Source organism: Zootermopsis nevadensis, unplaced genomic scaffold, assembly GCF_977971745.1.
Source record: "Zootermopsis nevadensis isolate Lab colony 2312 unplaced genomic scaffold, Znev_1.0 Znev_ptg000017l, whole genome shotgun sequence".
NCBI classification, from domain to species: Eukaryota; Metazoa; Arthropoda; class Insecta; order Blattodea; family Termopsidae; genus Zootermopsis; species Zootermopsis nevadensis.
In genome coordinates this window covers 18,668,141-18,688,480 of record NW_028259149.1, presented here as the reverse complement: position 1 = coordinate 18,688,480, position 20,340 = coordinate 18,668,141, and the positions used below count along the sequence as shown (strand labels likewise).

General features: G+C 46.1%; 1 protein-coding gene across 3 annotated transcripts; it reads right to left on the bottom strand.

Moving 5' to 3' along the window:
• Positions 1-1,034: 1,034 nt before the first annotated feature.
• LOC110830448 (endothelin-converting enzyme 1-like) lies at positions 1,035-20,327 on the bottom strand. 3 transcript variants are annotated; one of them, XM_087350975.1, is made up of 21 exons: positions 20,143-20,327; positions 14,602-14,661; positions 10,835-10,887; positions 9,830-9,924; positions 9,480-9,563; positions 8,905-9,066; positions 8,561-8,644; positions 8,155-8,357; positions 7,840-8,034; positions 7,210-7,326; positions 6,911-7,055; positions 6,573-6,690; positions 5,864-5,960; positions 5,089-5,265; positions 4,903-5,006; positions 4,746-4,804; positions 4,426-4,474; positions 3,853-3,920; positions 3,401-3,537; positions 3,161-3,325; positions 1,035-2,576 (listed from the first exon to the last, which is right to left on the bottom strand). In XM_087350975.1, exons 2-21 carry the CDS (start codon positions 14,614-14,616, stop codon positions 2,400-2,402), a joined length of 2,304 nt encoding a protein of 767 aa, XP_087207101.1. In that variant the 5' UTR covers positions 14,617-14,661; positions 20,143-20,327; the 3' UTR covers positions 1,035-2,399. The 3 variants fall into 3 exon arrangements, with proteins under 3 accessions (XP_087207101.1, XP_021921096.2, XP_021921097.2); XM_022065404.2 differs by lacking the exon at positions 20,143-20,327 and adding an exon at positions 16,012-16,256; XM_022065405.2 differs by lacking the exons at positions 14,602-14,661; positions 20,143-20,327 and adding an exon at positions 11,028-11,913.
• Between the last annotated feature and the right edge of the window lie 13 nt (positions 20,328-20,340).

Below are 20,340 nucleotides of genomic sequence, written 5' to 3'. Positions count from 1 at the left end.
AATGTGAAGCAACAACAATATTTTCTATTCACGAATTGCCTGTTCTGTATTCTGTATTGCAGTTGGATGTAAGAATTTCCTTGCTACACGGCACATATTGCCTATTCACAAAGTGTCTAATATGCCGTGTTCATTATGAAGATAAAAATTGTAAAATGGGTGTATACCACGTATATCTGGTATCAGCCAGACTGGGATGGGCAACAATTTCTTGCTGCTTAGGAGTACACATATATAACGTAAATTATCTAAGCGTATGGACAAACACTTTGAACTAAAAATTGTACAGGTGTAGAACGTAATATTCCCGGAATTGCGAGCGGTATTGTCCTGTTGCTCAAATCCTTACATCCAATATCGAGAGAATGCCTGGACGTAAATGAATGAAATTTAATGCAAACGTTATATCATATCACTACTGCTCACACACAAATTCTATCTTTTTACACTCTGGACTGCCATTGTGATGGATGCTCAAATTCTAAAGATGGGATGAATGTATTTTTTTTATACCACCACTACACACAAACACAATCATCCGCGCATCACAAATTTAATTGTACCTAACCCAGCCCCTCATCTATGATATGGGAACTATCTCATTTGACTAAGGTCTTCATTTGAAATGAATTTTACAGGATTCCTTGTTTGGTAAAGTTGCATGTTTACAAAAAATGTTTTTTTTAGGTTTGTATGTTGATTTGTTTTAATTTTGTGGAATGAGGAAAATATTTTGAAGTAAATTTTAGACACATTTTTAACTTTCTTTCATGAAGTCAACTATGTTATTTTAAAAAAAATTAGTATGTTATTGGCATATTGAGACATTACACACTCAGTTGTATGGAGAAATATAACAATTATCCATTTTAATGTGAATACTGCCTTTCTTCTGTATGTTAATAACATACAATTTCGCTTACTTTCCACAACATTATTAACTTTTGTGGCCCTAATGAAACATGAATAGCCAATGTAGCCCATGGACAAAAATGTTGACAATGCTTGGTTTAAAAAACTGCGGTTCTCTCATATTGACTTGTACGCTGCCAAGTTACGGCAATTTATTTAAAAACTACTATGTAATCACCAACACGTTCACATATTAAATTACATTTTGTTTATCAGAGAACCCTCTGATTGCAGAATTAATGACACTGAAAAAAGTACATGATATTGCTGGAAATTAAAATTGCAAATGTAAAGGAAAGAAGGAAGAATGGTTATTTATTCTGAGAAAAAAGAAGGATCATGAATATATTTTCAGGTGAACTGCATAACTACTGAATTTTGGGGTAGGCAAATCAGAAACCACACTTAGTTCTGTTCTAATTGATTTCAGCAGTACATAGTGTCTGAACATCCAGTGGTTGTGGTACGAGCTGAACATTGTATTTTTCATCTCTAATTTCAAGACATTTATAAAATTCATGTGGTACTCTTCTTTGTTTATATGATGACATTGGCCAGCTGCACAGGTTGCATTATGTAAAATGGTAGGATGATGCTGAATGATTGCTCTGTAATCATCTTCTATAATGGCATGACAGCTGAACTATGAGACTTACCAATGCGATGTTTGATGTTTCACAAAAGACCAGGTTGTGTACTTTATACACTTTTTGTCACTCTACACAGTACAAACATAACACTAATTTGTAAATACAAAGGTAAACAATGGTAATTTCATGACCAACAATCTGAAGTTCTGTCTTGACTTGAGGCAAATGCACATGGAAGGTTGTCAGATATTTTGGAAGTCTTGGGTTTATATCGAAAGTCTGTGACAGCCTACTGACATGTGGCCCTGCCCCTTTCTTCTGTCATGAAACATTTCTGACATTTGATCCATGCCAATGAATTCAAGTAATACTGAACCCCATGTTTCAGACTGCAACAAGAGTATCAAACTATCGGAAAATAAAGCCATTCCTGATGTGGGATAAAAAAGACTAAAGAGGCATACACCACCTGTTCACTGTCAAAATTGACGTTTAGTAGATGTAAACCAGAGGGCACATCAACTGCTAGTGCAGTATAATCTGGTATGTAGCTAACTGGACAGAATACTTGACCACAATCAAAAACCACCGTATTCTGTCGATGAATATGAACCGTGCCACTTTTGAGCAAGAAGTAAACTTAAATTTAAAGAGTACGACTCATCTTTTCGATACCTCATTTCAGAGCTGTAGCTGCGCATGCAGGGTTCCTTGCCTTGCTGGTGTTTGCTTCCATTATTGAGATGTTTGAAACTGTTATAAGGAGGGATTTACGAGCTCGCATCTGATCACGATGACTACGGCTGTTCAAGATCAGTTAGTGCCATTGCCGTGCATTACAAAACTTTGAGGTTTGTTTCATTCTGTGACCATTGGACTCCGTCTGACGATGAACTGTCACCACAGAACACACTTCTTTTCCGGGTTCATGGGGCTTCCAACGGGACACTCCCATGCCTTGGCAAACTCCTTGGAGTTGGAGAGAGTCCCAATAACTCTGAACCTGTTGGGGCTGTGTACTCCATCCACCACACGTGATTTCAGAGCTCCCCGTGTTGAATTTCCACACCACATCTGTAATGAAAACACTAGAGTCTCTTATAGCCTTTACATGGCATGTTTTATATTCAGTCATAACACTGTATGCTGAGGTAGTGCGCTCTAATCATTTCAACTGATGTGAGATAAATTCTTAGAGATTACCTGCATTCATCTACCTGTGGGCACTACTTGTGATGCAAAATTGAAACTATGAATGGAAAATTCAAGTAACTGAATGTGTCAGTAGCAGTAATAACCCCTTTAAAGTCTGCATATCACTAAGACCCATTTCTGTATGGCATTTTCTCAGTAATGTGACACAGGCATTCTTGTTTCTCCTATGATGTGCTTGTCACTACTGAGACAAAGTTTCAGACCCCATGCAGCTTATTAAATGGCAAAATGCACTGATGGATATATTTTATCAAGCAGTTCAGTTTTCTCACCAATGTTCCATACTCATCTATCTGGGGCAGGTACAACAGACCATAACAGGCTGCTTAACCAGTACGCAGTCTGGCCCCACTCCTACTGCCAGTATTGTTTATCTTATGCAAGCTACACATTGAGGCTGTCATATCTCCTCTGACAAACGGGATATGAACTCCTGCACTCACATGTGCAAATCCAAGGAAGAACAGCTGTTCAGGAGAGAACTGTGTAAGGCCCGGTAACAACTGCTCGCCTGAATATCGGTCCTGAAACTTGCGGTATGCCCGCAGTGCCTCACGGAGGCCACCGTTGTCTGCGATGTTCTCGCCCTGTGTGTTGATGCCATTCACCTGGAACATGAAATGTGTCACAGCCTGCGCAAGGATCGATGCTGTGCAAAGGGAACATCTTAAACAGTGACTCACTGTGAAGTTGTCGCCAAGCTGCGACACATTGTACTGATTGTACTGCTGCACAATACACTGTACACGTTCCTCGTACTCTCGCAGCGTGTCCTCAGTCCACCACTGCTTGAGGTTCCCGTCCTTGTCATAGCGTCGACCTGTGGCAGTGTCAATCACGTCAAGAAATCAAATGACTGACGGTCGGAGTCAACAATCTCTCTGATGGCCTGGCTAATCAACCAGCTAGCTAACAGACTGAGTTTACTGATCAATCAAATACATAGTGCAGGGTCTCGCTTTATTCTGTGTAATTATTCGGGTGAATGAGAAATTCCTTGCTGTTATGGAACACAAACGATCATCACTAAATTCCACCATCTAATGCTATCATTAACAAGCTGCAGCTACATTGCATTCTGATAAGCTATTTCGACACTTCATTCCCTGTCTAAATTCCAATCCCGATCACTCACCCTGATCATCAAATCCATGTGTCAGTTCATGCCCCATAATGGCTCCAATGGCTCCATAGTTCAGCGACCTGAAATCAACAAAATCACAGCCACATCTTACTGTCCAGAGGACAGACGTGGATCAGTTGCACAACAACAGAAATTAAATTTGTCTCTGTCTGTCTGTACTGACACGGGCATGAATTATTTTGATTTTAGAGGTTGTATGTGGATTGTGCCAAATATGGTGATGGTCTACAACTTTGTATGAAAACATATTATTACTCATAATATTGAACAAATTCTGTATAAGAAATGTTTCCACTGCTAATATGCAGTTAAGATGTTCTACTGAAGGCTAATGTGTGATGACATGGTTTCGGTTTCTGCATCACAGAAATAATGAGTTCACTCATTACCCACAAAACAGTTGTCAAACAAATCAAATCTGAAAACTTTCTTTCAGTGTACGGCAACAGCGACAAATTCTTGAGAAATGTGCGATAACTTTGTTATTTGGATGAATTTCACAAACAAAATACAATGGATGCTTTAGTTCAGAATTAGTTTAAAAAGAGAAAAATTCAGACTTACTCCAGTCCTAAACCATAAAATGGAGGTTGAAGAATTCCAGCAGGAAATGCTGAAATAAAAATTAAATATAATTGTTACAAACAAAATGGTACCATGGCGATGTTGGTCTTGTGGGCAGCAGCGCTGCTCCAGCTGGAACCCTGGGAATGCAGACGGTACGTTCGTCAAAAACGGCGGTGAAATCCACCTACACCTCCGCATAGTGTTACTGCCCAGAAGACCAACAATGAAATCTTCACTGCCTTGAGAATCTCAGATCTCCAGAAATGTGAACATAATTAACAAATTCAAAACTGTGTTATGTTAAAGTTGGTACATACTGACTGAGTTGAGGATGGGTGAGTAGAAGGCATTGACAGTGGTGGCAGGCGTGACCCATCTGAAACACGTCACCAGACCGACAGGGAAGTAATACATAAACACTGATGAATAGGAAAACAAAGCACGTTAATCCAATGTACTGTGTCGTGCCCACACCTGTCGTGGTCTGGAGTCTTCCGCAGATCCTGCACTGCTGTCTTAACAGATTCCTTGGACAGCCTGAGGTACGTCTCAAAGAGCAGCCCATCCACCACTTCTGCCTAAAACATGGTGCGTGCGTGTTAGTGCCACGGCATGAAGACAGGCTGACAGAGACCAGTCAGAAGCAACAGTGTCCCTCACCGCCTCATAGTACTTTTCCAGCTCGCCAGGTGTCAGCAGCCAGCCAGGGAATCCTATAAATGGCCTCATTGCGTGTGCCTTCTCCAGAGTCCTTTCCTTTGTTTCAGTATCCATCCAGTCCAACCCCATGACCATTTCAGCGAAGGCTGTCCGGATGTCATTCACCATCTCCAGTGCCTGCAATGCCATCACGTTACCAAACTACGTCACTCCCTGGACTTGTGCATCTGTGCAACTGCAAAATATATATAAACCTATTGAACCTTTCTTTGGAAAGATGACTAAAGTGTTCCTTCACCACCACTTCAAAACCTGGATTCTGATCCAGCGAACTAATTCCTGACAATTCATTTTAACCTTTGTCATTCCCATATTACTCCTTGCATGCGAAGAGAACCTGAAGATGACCAATTAATGTTGAGACATGCAGTGAATTCTTAATAAACATTAAAACTATAATAAAAAATTGTTGTGTAGACAGACTGTCAACCTAACTAATAGATTTGCTTCGTTTTATTAAGTGTGCTGACATTTCTAGTTCACACGTGAATCCCCGTTTGTCACAGTTCTTTCAAAGCTGTTGGGCCCAAAAAACTGTAAAATATTATATCTCGCCAGAAATTGGACACCAGAAGTGATGATAACAGTTTCTGAACCAAATAATACGACCAATTTATGAATTATTAATTCTTCTTCCACTTTCTTACTACGAACCCACATTTATACGACACCGCTGTTGTAGATGCTCCTATGTATTATAACTCAAAATATTTACCTTCTCCCTAGATTCGTTGTTGAAGTGTTTCTGCACATAGAGGTAGCTGACAGCCATCCCAAAGTTTGAGTTCACATTCCCGGTACAGCCCTTCCACCTGAGCACACAAGTTGATCCTTAGCATGCCTGCTTGGAAATGTTCTTCCCGCTTAACATCTTTTCCAAATATGGCACAACTGCATACATTATACACAAGAGATTTACCGACCCATCACATTTAGCTGGAAGCACAATTCCAATATGTACTTCTGCTACCTTCAGTCCAAGTTCCTATAAAAGCAGCTTACGCAATACAAAATTATACAGGAAGGCAACATTTTAACATTTTATCTGCATCTGTAACATACTTACTTACTTACTTGCTCATGCCATGGAGCTGAGAAGCTAAGAGTGACTCAGCGACACATGAAATTTCCAAAATTTTATGGAACCCGAAGGTTCATTACCATGTTCACAAGAGCCCGCCGCTGGTTCTCACCTCAGCCAGAAGAATCCGGTCCATACTACCCCATCCTATTTTCTAAGATACATTTTAATATTATCCTCCCACTTATGTCTAGGTCTTCCTAGTGGCGTCTTTCCTTCTCGTTTGTCCACCAAAACTCATCAAAAGACACGGTGGTCTATTTTGTGGTACAATCCAAGCTTTTGTTTGGAGGGACTGAGGAAAACCATAGCTAATATAAACTGCAGTGGTTACCACATTCACCTGGGAGTCTTTTGCTGTAGTCCAAAAACTTTCTGGCTGAACCGGAAAGAGAGATCCCGGAACTCTTGCAGCGTGAGTGGAGCTAGGGTTGAAACGAGGCTCCACCACACAAACCGCTCTGCGGGCAAAATGAACATCATCACCAACAGATACAGAGGAATACGCGCATCAACTCCTCAGCTGCCCGAGACAAACTCTCGAGCCGTTCGAATGTACTGTAAATCAAATTAAAGTACTTCATTGCTTTCAATCATCTTTACTTCAGGAAATCAGCACAGATCAAAATTGAATTTGTAGTGAATGCCCAACAGCCATTTTGACTCAAAAAGTGGACTTGCCGAGTGTGTCCTGGTCAGTGACAGACACCAATGCTGATAACTTCTGAAGATAACTGATGTCCATGACAACCAGGTGGTCAATGTCATAGTCCAGTGTTACGTTGGTATCGTCCACAATGTAGTCCAGGAACCTTGTCCAGTTGAGCTGTAAAGATCAACAAAATGACTGACTACCCAACTTACAGGCATTCTGATGGACCTCCAGCATAACAAACGGTTCTCCTTGAGCACCCGGCCAACAAACTCCTTGATATTATGCGATCCAAAGGTTCATGACCACATTCATAAAAGCCCCATACCTTGCTGTTGAGGCTGCCGTCCTCCTCTCCAAGGTCCGTGAGGTTCTGCAGTGCAAACACTGACATCTCGTGAAAGAGGTTCTTGGTATCACGCCGCACCTCAGCAGGTGTCATGATCTGCGAACGCACAAACCTACATTCTTATGGTTTTTCAACTGTTAATTGTGGACTCAGCTGTAGCCTATTTCAAGGCAAAGCTTTGCGTTTGCGTCTGCCTTTCAGTACTGAGGAGAAAACGAAATCGCGTCTCGAGAGCTGGTCTGACTATCGAGATTGAAAATAGGTATTCTCAAACACAAAGATGCATTCTTCACATTTAACCACACTATAAGCTTTGTATGTAATCAGTGTTCCCGGTATTCGGACCAAGGAATTTGGTGTAATGGATTTATCTTCACTACGTTTGGCGACTCTCTCCACGCAGATGCCGAGACACGTCTCAATTACCTGAATAAAAAATTAAAATTAAACTTTCCCCCACAACGCCTAATTTTGATGAAATTCTCAGAGGTGCTTTTTGACGGGACAAGCAGATACACGAAGAGACAAGACATCTGTAGTTTGTGTTCGTTCTGGCTGTACCAGACTGATGATGCAGGTTGCCTACCACCCAGAAACCTTCGTACTCACCGCAGCCAGCTGTGTGCTGAAGTGGAGAATGTCATCTGCAAAAAGTGTGGCATTGTGGGCTGTGGAGCTGGGCAGGTGGCGCTGAAACACGTGCACCATGTCACGGATGTAGTTGTGGTACTCGCTCAGTTCGGTCTGGAACCGTGCTGGGTCCAGCAGGTAGCGCTCGCTGATGCCGGGTGAGATCTGGTCCACCTGTACAGTATGAATCTCTTATACAGTCCCTGAAAATGCAAAGCTTCCTCAAATTATGAGGCGGTACTGTCGCGCATGAACGGACGTGTGGCAAGAGGAAGACGCAGAACAGGCACTCACCACCATGAGGTTGCGTGACGTGTTGCGCACGTCCTGGCTGACCCAGAAGCCCACCATCACATTGAGTCCCAGCAGCCTCTGTGCCTGCCCCACCGTCTGCAGCCAATCGAAGGGCTGTCCAGAGGGAGGTACACTAGTGGCACTGATTCCAACTTCCTGCAGCACAGCGAGCATCGGCTCAAGGCCCAGGGTCTCCAGCTTGTCTGCAACAGGGCACAGCCACGGCCAAATGCTCTACTGAGAACGCAAGGTAATCCGTCTAACAGAGCCCAGTGAAGCGAGACGGAGTTTGGGTCATTAGTGAAATTAGTGGCTACTTATACGTCACAAGGCAAATGGTCCCTGTTGTGAAAACAAAACATTCACTGCCATCAAAATTTCAATGTCCTGAGCACTGAATACATACCTGTGTCCAGACATACTCGGTACAGCATCCTAGCCTGCTGGACCGGCTTCACATCATCCTCGGAGCCGTCCTCTTCCAGAAGTCCTGGACACAGAAAAAATTCATACTGGCTGCCTAGTTCAAAATGGTTATTATTCTAATTATAATATTCAAATTTGGACCAACATTTAATCTAAACTGCAAGGTGCAATTATATTTCTGAAAAATCATGAAATTAATCTCGTATCACTCCAAAGACCAGAGCATGAAATTCAGATGAAAAGAAGCAATGGTCTTTGGGATCGTTGATGCACGAGACTCGTGTCCACGTGATTAGACAAAGAGAATCTTTCTGGTCGCTGCACCTCTGAGTTGGACGAGCAGCTGCTCCCGCAGGGCTCTGAACTGGTCCCACGAACTCTGTGATTCTGGCACTGGATTCTGGCTGATCCAGCCACCGCACGCAAACTGGTAGAAGTCTTCGCACGGATCTGTGCTCCTGTCCACACTCTCCAGGATCCGCGCCGCTTTAACAGAAAGACCCAGTAATTCTAATTTTTCAGTCAGTTCAGTTCAGAATGCCAGGAAAAGTACGTGAGCACGTGCCATGCGCTGGGCGTGCATTCATTTAGGTTGCAGAGAGTGGCAAGATATGAAAACTGGCAACAGGAGTGAATCTTCTGGAAAAATTATGACAAGGGAACTGAAAGTTGTGTTCCTAATTTACAATTGCAGACACTACAAGCAAAGAGACAGAGAAAATTTCTTGTTTGCTCGACCTCTCCTTCTCCGTTCCCAAATTCTTGTCATATATTTTTTCATCTCCTTCTTGCTCTATTTACTCCTGGGTAAGTCCTGACCCGCTCAAGTGTACGTTCAGAAAGCAGTGCCCCAACGAGCTACTTACAACTTTACAACTCAGAGTGCGCTGTGTCCTTACCTGACCTAACACATTCTTCTGTCAAGCAGCTGCCGGCTGCCAGTCTGCGCTGCGACTGCAACATTCGCTGTTCGGCCCTCATGTCTGGAAAAGACCGCGTTCAGAAACCAACACTTTTATCAGATATTAACATTTGACCTCAATGAACACTGGCGTGGCAAGAGGAGTCACTGAGGTACTCGCCCCGGCCTTTGGGGAACCTGCGCAAATACAAAGTCAGTGTTCTGTAATAAAAGACCGCGGAGGCAGGCCGAGAGTCACAGCAAATGTGCATGAAAATGTAATTTGTGTGGTGCAAAAAGGGAAGATTTTGAGGTTATGATCGCCTTGACAACAGAGTTAAAACTCACTGACTGTGGTGAGAACCGCGACGGTCGCTGCCAGTGCCACGACAGCCGTGGCGAGGAGAGCGATGACCACCACCAACCGAGCTGAGGCCTGGCTCCTGCAACAGATGGCATCAACTGTAGGATCCTCAGGGCAGATAAAACTCGAATCTTCTGTGCTTAACTTCCTTACGGATGTCACCTCCGCCTGCCATTACACCAAAACTCAAGATTTTTTACATCACACCCACAGTAATTACCCCTTCTAAAAACGCTACTGGTAGCTCAGCAAGTCAAAATATTTCCTGTTATTTACAGAAACTGAATGTTCATAACAGCCAGACACATTCAACCCTTAAATCCTAGTTCTTTGAGTCCCGTCTCAATATCATCCTCCACATCTACAAGCAAAATGGCCGCTTTTCTCATCTCTCCCATGCATGCTACATGCCGCGCCCATTTAATCTCTCTTGGGTTAGAGCAATAGAAATTTTATGGTCGTGTAGCCCATGGGAGCGAGGTTCATTTTGCAGCTTTGAAGGGGTTCCCCGGAGTTCAAGATCCACTGGTCTCGAGGCATTTCTTTACTCGCGTTAAAGCACCCTTCGGTTTATCCTGAACCTGAAACTCTCCTCCATTGCCGAGGTCGACAACTCGTGGAGGGCTGCCTCCACGCCCGGTGCGATGCCGTGCGACAGAGAACGGAATCTGTTCGTCTGGAGGGGCTGAGAAAAACTACGAAGGTCTTGAATCAGGAGTATTATTATTCTGATATGTTGGTTGGGAATTATTCACTACTGTTTCTGAAATAAAAGTAATACAAATTAAATAATTCAAAAATTTCGGAAACTGGCTATACGAGTCGAAAGGCGCAACTCCATTTAATGCTTACGGGACAAGCAATGAGCGTTCTTGAACGAGCCCACAAGCAAATGCAATGTAAGAGCAAGGCTGATTTTTGCAATGAAGCAAACAACGAATTGCGGGAGGAGAACCACAAACACGTGGACATTGATTTTGTCTACTCACCCGGTGCTGCCATCTGCTCGGCGATGCGCGGCAGCCGTCTCGGGATCAGTCACCTGCAACAACGAGTACGACCGTCCTTAACACTTTCTCCGTGTTATCATATCACATGACCTCGTTCTAAGCGTCGGCGTGTGGATCATTCAATATCACCAGTGAGCGGCGTTCAGCACAAGCGAAACTAAAATATCTTCACCTCGAACACCGATGTCTTTTTCGTCGCACTGAAAGCGAAGACAACTCTGAGTGTGAAAAAGATGTGGCTAAACTAAGCACGCTAAGTTGGACCTACGGAAACGCCGTGACTTCGTGGTGCCAACCTCTGCATGTTCTGAACACGGCAAGGCGTACCACTCTCTGTTTTTGTACACCCCTACCCGTAGCCGGCTGGTGTTTCGCTGGCACCGCCCCCTCGAATGCAATGTCAGGACTCGAAAGGGCTTGCTGCCAGCCAGCCTGGGTCTCTCCTCGTAATCGCGTAACGCGAGACTCCGCTCTGAACTGTGAGCCACTCGTCGTGGCCTTCGGAGAACCTCGGACCGTAACAAATATTTGCAGAAGACAAGCTCCCGAGTTCTTCCGTCCACAAGTTCACTGCACTGTTTATTATCGTCTAACAGTAAGCGCGCGTAACCATATTTAACCTGTTCGCTGCCACGAAGGTCACAGAACTACATCTTCTGTCGGAGGCTCACTCTTCATGGGCCGAAACAGGGCGAGTTGCGACGCGTGGGGTTTCTGTCAGGCGACTCATACAGCGAGGGCTCCGAATTTCATGCCCGGGAAAAATTGCTGCGGGCCAAAATTAAGTACGACCTCCAAGAAAACACGCCGAGTCTCAGATACAAAGAAAAGCCAAACGACGGCTGCACCAGACAGTCACTTGTTGCGTTCGTCGTGACAAATCCCGCGAGGCAAAGCGACACCAGTGAAAGCGGACGAAGGACGAAGCAGCAAGACGCTCTAGTTCCGTCGTTTGTCTCAACGAAGCAGAAACAACCTTTTTCATCAGTGCCCGCTCGATAATTCGCAGACTGCAGAAGTAACTGCTTAAGTGGCGAACCAAATTTCTCCTTTCAGCAGATAACAGACCCAGTCATTAATCTGCCCGAGGAACTAGTGTCTTTTTTTTATGGCTCACAAAAGTTTCGGAGCAATTTCAGTGAGAACAATCGCGTCACAGCGTTCACATGTCGACACCGCAGCGCCACTTCGGTTATCGAAGCGACGGGCATCGAGCAAACTACTTGCAACTCGTTCTTGACAAACTTACGAAATCGTATGTATGAAAGGAGCAACAACGCAAAGCCGTGAGTGCCTCATCACGAAGCCTCGAGCCTTGCAGACGCAACCCACAGTCGCTAGTCGCTTCATTTCAGAATGAACTCGCATTCTTCACGGTGTATAGGGGGCATGGAGAAAAGCTCTGTGTGTAAGTTCATGCTCGATTCATCTATAGCCACATGCGTGCACCGAAGAATAATTAAGAGGCGCCAATTAATTGTAAGATGAGCAGAGCACGTAGCACGCGTGGAAAATAAATAAATAAACGGCTGATAAACCACCGAGTAGAAGGGCCGATGATATTGAAACGAACGGTCGAGGCCACGACAGAATCGGAGCTTTTGCGAACACCGTGTAGATGTTGAGCAAGCTGCGCGTTCCTTCGCTATCAGCCGCTGTTCTTGCTGATTGGTCCCGGTTGACAGAATATTTAGCGACTTTCTCCATCTTTTCTCCAACTGAGAGGATTCAGGCTGCGTTGCGTCAAACTCAGACAAAGAGGAGTCGATCGACGGGCGGGCGGCGATGTTGGCACCACTGAGGTTTGTGGGATGTCGCTGAGGTGACGACGGAGAAGATTTTCGCATTTGACGTCACGAACGACGGCCTGCGACATCCCAGGGAAATAAAAAAACACTCAAACGAAGCGACAGAGTCCGCGGGTGTTTTGGGCTCTCGGTGTCAACTCGAGTGCAAGAGGGACCTTTAACACAGTTGATATTTGTTCCACTCATAAAGCAGGCTGCGAGGTTGTAGCTCGGTGGATTTTGTCGTCGTGGCTTCCTTCCGCGCGCCAAACGCCTTCGTGTTATTGTTCACTGTAGGAACTCTGTCGTTGTCGTCCTTTCTGTGAACCCGATGACTCATCTGTTGATCTACTGTGAGGCATCTTTCCTTTCGTTTTATTTTTTTGTCCAAGGGCAAGCCGACGCTCACAGACTGTTTCTTGTCTCTTCCAATTGAAATGTCCGTTCACATTCCAATCACGCGATTTACAACGAAGACGGCTTCTCGCCTTTCTACATCGCTAATTCTGCGACCAGAAGTCTCAAGATGTCGCCGAATGGTGCGAGATGCAGTCGCATCGGATCCCACAATTACGCGTTTTGCGACTGCTTCAGGAATATTTTTAATTAACAGTAAATACGAACATTTGATGAGTACAGCGATCCAACTGGCGCACGAGGTTTCCTCTAGTCCAATCACCGAACACGGCGAAAACCCAGCATTCCGTCTGTCCAGCGAGAATCGAGGGTAAAGCCAGTCGCACCGCGATCTATTAACACTCCATGTCACGTGACATATTAGCAGCGAAGCCTCCACAGGGTGGCCACAAATTCTGTTCCCACATCACGTCCTCTTACATTTTTATTAGCTTCTGCAATGTTAAATGTTTTCGAGCTCCCCAATTAAAGGGGCGTCACGCGTGTCCAACTGTGCCGCTTCCAGAGACATCTGCCGGCATTCCTCGGAAACAAAAATAAATCAGCCCATTAACGCTAATAAGAAGGCAATTGGGGCTGATTGCACGGACAAACACGCGCATTATTACGTTGCATAACGACGCTGTATCAATTGAACGGGATGCTAATATGACGAAACGATAGGACTGTGTTCGTTTCACGACGCTTTCTACCTGTACAAGTTATGAGGAGTGGACCAGAAACTGGGAAGAAGGCGCTCTTACGGAGGTACAGAGTAAAACCTCGGAACGCCGATTCTAGGCCGAGCTTTCAACCTGGGACTTCCCAGTCAGCCAGAGCCTCGAAACAAAAGACGGTAACGTTTAACATTTACGGACAAAAAGAGGACCTCCACGGTTATTAAATCGAGGGCGCCGAGATCGGCAGGGCATTTAGCACGCCTGGGGAAAATATAACTTGGGAGACCCAGGTATATATGGGAGGATAATATTAAAATGGATCGTGAAAGACTGCGTAACCGTGTACCGCGGAATGTCGTGGCGGGCTCTCGTAACATAACAACGCAAAAGACGGACGGACGGACGGACAGATCCCTGTTAAAAGCAAACCGAAGTGAGTCCCAGCTCTTATTTATATCCACCTCCAGCGACCACTAAAAGTGTAGAGCCAAAGCAGAACTACCTGCCAAGACACTCTGTTTATTGAACAAACAATGACGCTCGTCTGAGTAACATTTCAAGGAGTGGGTTCGTACCTCGCAGAAAACACACCGCATCAGACCCAGACGGCCGGTCTTTAGGGAAAAAGTCGCTGTTTGATTTGAGAACTAATCAACACCCACAACGAAGCAGGCGATGAATAAACCCATGCGGCCATTTCAAACATCGGGGCGTCCGTCTCGGTTCTGGCCGCGTGGACCTAAACGCCGAAGGCTGTTACAATTCCACGGCGACTGAGGAAAGAAATCCTTCACAGCTGTTTCCGTGGTTTTTCTCAGTGCCTCTGACAAATTCGAATTTTGTGACTCGCGGGCCCTCAAGCGCTGCTTAGTTCTGAACGTACCTTGTATCGCATCATGTGACGTCACAGCCGGTCCGTCCGCCTCATTCCGTCGGCTCCAAACTGAAAGAAACAAAGCAGAATCGAGCTGATCGGTTGTCGTCGCCTGGATCGGCCACAGCACCCGCTGAGTCCGGACCTCCAAGAAAACACCTCGCATCCCCCATTACCCGTATCGGCCACTGGTCATGACGTCACAGAAACCCAATCATCTGGACGTTTTCAGCAAAGACTGACAGCGCCTCTGGCGACGCAATCAGATTACTAATGAAGAGCTGGCTTAATATTCGCGGCCAGTCCTCGCGAGACTCACGGGCGGTCTCTGCGACGCCCCACCAGGAACCGTGAACTTGTTGTTCGCTTGCCACGTAATTTAACTGCAGTGTATCAACTGAAGAAGTCTTACAATTACGGGTGACAGGTGAAAAAGTCACCCTCGGAATCACTGAACAGAGTCTCCAGGTCCTCCTGAGAATGCAACCCGACATAAGCAGTCGATGATAAGTGGCGCATGCGCAGAGACGGTTGGACAGAAATCTCAACAATTTTTTTTTTTACATGAAGAATGCTACGACAGTACGAACAAGAAAGAGTCTGCGCGCGAACTGAGACTTGGGCGGTAATGAACCTTCGCGCCTCCATAAAAGGCGGGCAATTTCCTGTGCACTGGCTCCTGCAGGACTCAGCCCCACCGAGTGTCGTTGTCACTTACTGCGTGATGTTTCACGTGTGAAGGTTACGAACAAAATGGCGGCGCAGTCGGACGTGCTCAGTCCATACACGGTCTGCACGGCGTCGTTAGTTCAAGAATGGCCGCTCAGGGTCGCCAACGCTGGGCCTTTTGTCGCGTTAAGCTGAGAACTGACGAAGACCCTTAGTCCTGAGACACGTTCTTATTAGTCCCAATGGCCAATGCACCGCGGCGCCGCCATGTTGCAACTTGTTCACACACGAAACATCAGAAAGACGCAGGCCTACTCCCTCGAGTACAGCGAGGACTGAAAGGTCTTCCTCACGACACATCACATGAATTCAAGGGTAATTCCCCGACACCACCGTTGATGAAAACGCGACAGACAGACAGACAGGTCCTTAAGTGCCAGAAATGAAAAGATTGTTCCAAGCTGATTACTGAGGCAGACGGACAGAAGGACAACATTCGAAGAACGAAGAGCGAACGAGACGCAGTGGCGGATCGTCAACATCCGCATGAACGCTACGCACTCTACCCACGTGTTTGTTTCTCTAAGATCCACCTGACCTCTTCCGAGCTACATGTCCAGCCCATCTCCCTCTGAAACCTAACCGTTCACGGTGCCCATTCTCAATGGACGCGCGTCCGACTTCTGAAACGAGAGCGACGCTTTGAACGCTGATGCCTCCGTAACCCCAGAACACACGCGCGACAGGTACCTGCTGTGACGCCGAAAGGCCAGCTCCTCTCTCAACGCCGCCCGCAGCCGAACTGTGTGCGCGCCGCGGCGACTCGATCGTATATCAGGTCCAGCGTCACAGGGCGTTCCACAAGCAGCGCCACACTCATCTTTCACTTCTCGCGTTGCGTCTGACGTCACCGACAGCTCCACCCCCTTCAAGCAGGGCTCGTGCTGATCGACGCGGGTAAACACGGCCGGAACGTGAAGCTTTACCTGCTAACACGGCCAGCACTTCCGGAAACAGAAAAGGTGGACGGAGCGTCCAGCTGAAATCTCACCCCCACCCGGAGCAGTTCCTGAGTACGGGCGAACTTGAGTTTTACAGACTCAAAACCACAAGCAGTGCGAGTCGAAGAAATGAAGCCCCGACGTTTCGGCCTATGTAAACAGCCGGGAAATTCTTCGTAGGATCGCCGTCAATCGCGTTGTAAGAGGATTCCGTGGAACTCTGTGATTTGCATGTCCTCATTTCCGAGCGAGCTCTTCGCAGTTTCGCAGTTCAGTGGATCTAAAGAATGTGATTGCATTACCGAGGCGTTGCTAGGTAACGCTAATGCGACGTCCCGACTTGACTCTGCATTTTCCGCGAGGTCCGGACTGACGACGACGTTTAAACCGGTGTCGTCAGAAACGCCAACCACTGAAAATAAAATTTACCTCATCACAATCGTCTTTCCAAGCCGAAATATTGACCCGGAGTTTGTCGGGATCAGGAAGGAGCGGTCCTGTCAACAACCAGATCGCGTCTCTTCAGTTTTCAAGGGACAAGTTTCATCGAGGGGCTCCCGCAGTGAGCACGCACTCTGACTGAGGACTGGTATGTCCAGGGGACACCTCCTACTCTTATCAACGACACCACAGAGGCCTTCAACACGAATCTGCCTCAGATCCATCTTAATGTTATCCGCCCGCCCACATCCGAGTTTCGACGTCCTACGACAAAGCTACACGTTCAGCCCAGCTCCGTTATTTCTGCGAGGCCAAGAGTCGGCCTCGGTCTTTTAATAACTCTGTCCCGAGACGTTTTCCTCAGGATTGGTTCCTCTGACACGCCACTTCCCGCAATTGGATGGGCGGAACATGAAGCACGCATCACTGACAAAGCGGCCAATAAAACGCCAAATTACATCCGCTCAAACTGTGGAGACCGAGATGGATCTCGGAGAATAACGTTTGTTCCTTCGGGCGCCACAAGACCTCAAGGTATTGAGGCTCGGAGCGAGTCGAACTCTCGGCACTGTAAGACCTTCGTTCCCCCGCGTTATTTTCGTTCTCAATTTCCTCTTTCCATCCCTTAAGCTCCCAAACACGTGATGGCACTGCACAAGGTTAAGACGCGCTCATAAAACACGGACGGAAGGACCTCGATTCCTAGACAACTGAGGCCAAGCACACGACCTCAGGTTCGCAGAGCTGAATTCCCAGCAAAAATAAATTCTGACTCGAGTCCTCGGTCCGCGCTATTAATTTCGCAACGATAAGGAACAGACACGGAACAAAGAGTTCGTCCCCTTCGCTTCTAATCAATAATGGCAACGTGGCACATGGATCACGCAGCGGCAACTTTGAGGTTATGGCTCGCCACGTAGCGTGAGCATCGTGCGCGTCATTTGTTTCCACATCGTCAGGAAATCACGGCCCACTGAGAACATTAAACTGCTTTTACTTAGCCACGGAGAGCGGCAAACAAATGAAAGACACGCCGCGATCTCGAAATATTAATACCGTGCATAATTGGTGCCAGCCTCTCTCTCCAGAGATTGATGGAGCTTCTGTTGAGAACGCCTGCAGACAGACAACCCGCGCATCAAGAAATCAGAGGCCGTGAAACAGAAGAGCATCATCGCGTTCTCGTGTTTTGTGACGCTCCGCTGCAATAAGAACGTGGTCCAGTGTCCCTTTCTCCTAAAGTGTGCCAATTAATACTTCGAACGACTGTCGCTAACAGCTTAACGCCACATCGAACACACGGATCATAAAACTTCAAGAAATGAACTTTCCCAAGAGCGGACACAACACAGCCTGTCGCCTGTTGCTCGTTGCCAAATGCAGAGGATTTGAGAAGAGCGCCTGGGGAGAACCAGGAAACCCTCGGCCAGCCTCAACCTCGAAACACGGACTTACGAACGCTTACGCGTTGGAGCGTCTTCGAGTCTTAAGTCCCGGTTTTATTTTATTGGAGATGAAATATCGGGTATCGCTCGTCGAACTTTATGTAAGTCCGGTCGGCAACAATGGCATGCGTGGCAGTGACACAACAATGCGGTCTGCAGTGACGGCTCAGTGGACGCGGCTTTCTTCCGACTGTGCTTTGTTTCATGCGAAAGCGTGGCGACGCGGTGCGGCCGAGCAGCAAACCAACGCGATGGACCGCGAACAGCTCGACACATCTACACGGTTGCCACATGTACGCGCATTGTTGCAGCCAAAACACTTGTTACGTTACCATATTCCTGGCTGGTTTTCCTCAGCCCCTCCAAAAAAAACGCTTCCTTCTAAATCCTCACTCTCAACCTTTCACGATCGTCTAGAATTGCTATCAATACTGTAAAAGTCAACCTCTGTACTTGAAACAACGCTGATAAATAACCAATTACCTTCCATGAGCCCGAGCTTGTTACTTAAGTAGCGTTGAACAAAAAAGCACGAAGGTTATGTCAGAAGAAGCCAGAATCCCTTCGAATTATTGTATTCTGATATAACGGTCTCGCGAATTTCCGAGGTCGCAGCGACACACACGTTTAAACTCGTTGCTGAAATTTCGCGTGATTTTTAAAAAAAAAATTACGCACTTCTCGATTGCGTGCTTTGTTTTCGCGTAACCTGAATAACGACACGGAGGAGACGCGAAACGTTTTTGGCCGAATTGTTTGCCCCTCAGTGCAAAAATCCAGATCACACGCCACAAGTTTTTTTTGTATCATGGCAATCAATAGTGTAATAGTTTAATCAAACTACAGAAAAGACCACGGGGTCACAGCTCGTGTCAGGCGCATCGTCCGAACCGCAATCTGTGGCAAATATCAACATTTCCGACTACTGAAGAACCTGCATTATCTTATCACCACGCCCAAGCCCCACGGCAGAGAAACATGGACACAGAAGCACATGGGATCGGTCCAGAACGTAGGACCATACCCGGAACACCTTCACGTTAAATGATTCCCGATTACCGGAGAAGAAACGCTGTATTTTTTGTGGCCATAGAAACAAAGACGCCGGCCGTGCTATGTTACATTTGTGCATTTCAACAATATGTCACGTCCGCGTTCCTTGTGTTTACTTTTCAGTCCGAACTCAATCGCGTTATGGAGCGTGACGTCAGCACTCGACCAGTCTCCATTCGCGCCACGTGACTGCACCGACACACCGAGCGAGGAAATGAGAAGGAAACGCATACAAATTAATTTATGGAAAAGTTAACATATCGGTTACAAACAAGTAAATTGTAACTAACTGCATGGAGCAGAGTCCTTGTTGACAAGACAAGAGAACGCTCAGAGTCAAATATACGCCACTTTTTATGCGACTCGTTGCAAACACACTAACAACATAAAACAAATTCATGTCCTTAACACCGCTCCCTTTTAACAGTCCATGTTACAGTAATGTTGGAAATATTGGTAGTAGGGTAATCTACACTGCCATCTAGCCGACGAACTACTAGACACGGACATTACGGAAGGACGTGTTTTTTATTGTAGTCTGGACGCGTCATCCAATCAGTGTAACGCGTTAACAGATAGTTTCACAGCCTGAGACAGGGCAGAAAACGTATCAAACCAAGCAGTACCTCGCTTTAAAGCCACGAAGAACATAAAATCTAAATCAAATAGCGTTCACGAAACAAGATTTACGTTGCTAGGCGACAAAGGAAATTGCTTCGAATTTGCGTTCGCTTCCTGAATAATGAAGTGCCATTCGTACTGCCATCTGTCTCTCATACCGTGAAGCTTCTTTATGAAGTCCACCCAACTACAGCACATTGCGTGCTGGTATAATACGCTTGGAGAGCGTCTGAGGTAAGCCTCAACCTCTGGCAACTTTTCATTAACGATTACAGTCTTACAAACAATAATTAAAAAACATCGTTAAATTTAATACGAACCTGAACAACAAAGTACGCAGTGAACGTAAGAGCCGGAAAGTGCTGAACGTATGGTGCATAGCTGCGTCATCTCTTGTCAGACACACGAACTACATGCATCACACAACCGGTCTCTCAGCATCGGCAGATAGTACCATATGTACCCCCGTATCAAAACGGGGGAATTGGCTGCGAGATGAACGACTGTACTGGGTCCAG

Excerpts from the sequence above, each read along its gene's own strand:
- LOC110830448 (XM_087350975.1), bottom strand. Across the intron at positions 6,691-6,910 it reads CACTGACCAGGACACACTCG|AGCGGTTTGTGTGGTGGAGC; the intron begins GCAAGTCCACTT and ends TTTTGCCCGCAG. Across the intron at positions 3,326-3,400 it reads AGCTTGGCGACAACTTCACA|GTGAATGGCATCAACACACA; the intron begins GTGAGTCACTGT and ends TTCATGTTCCAG.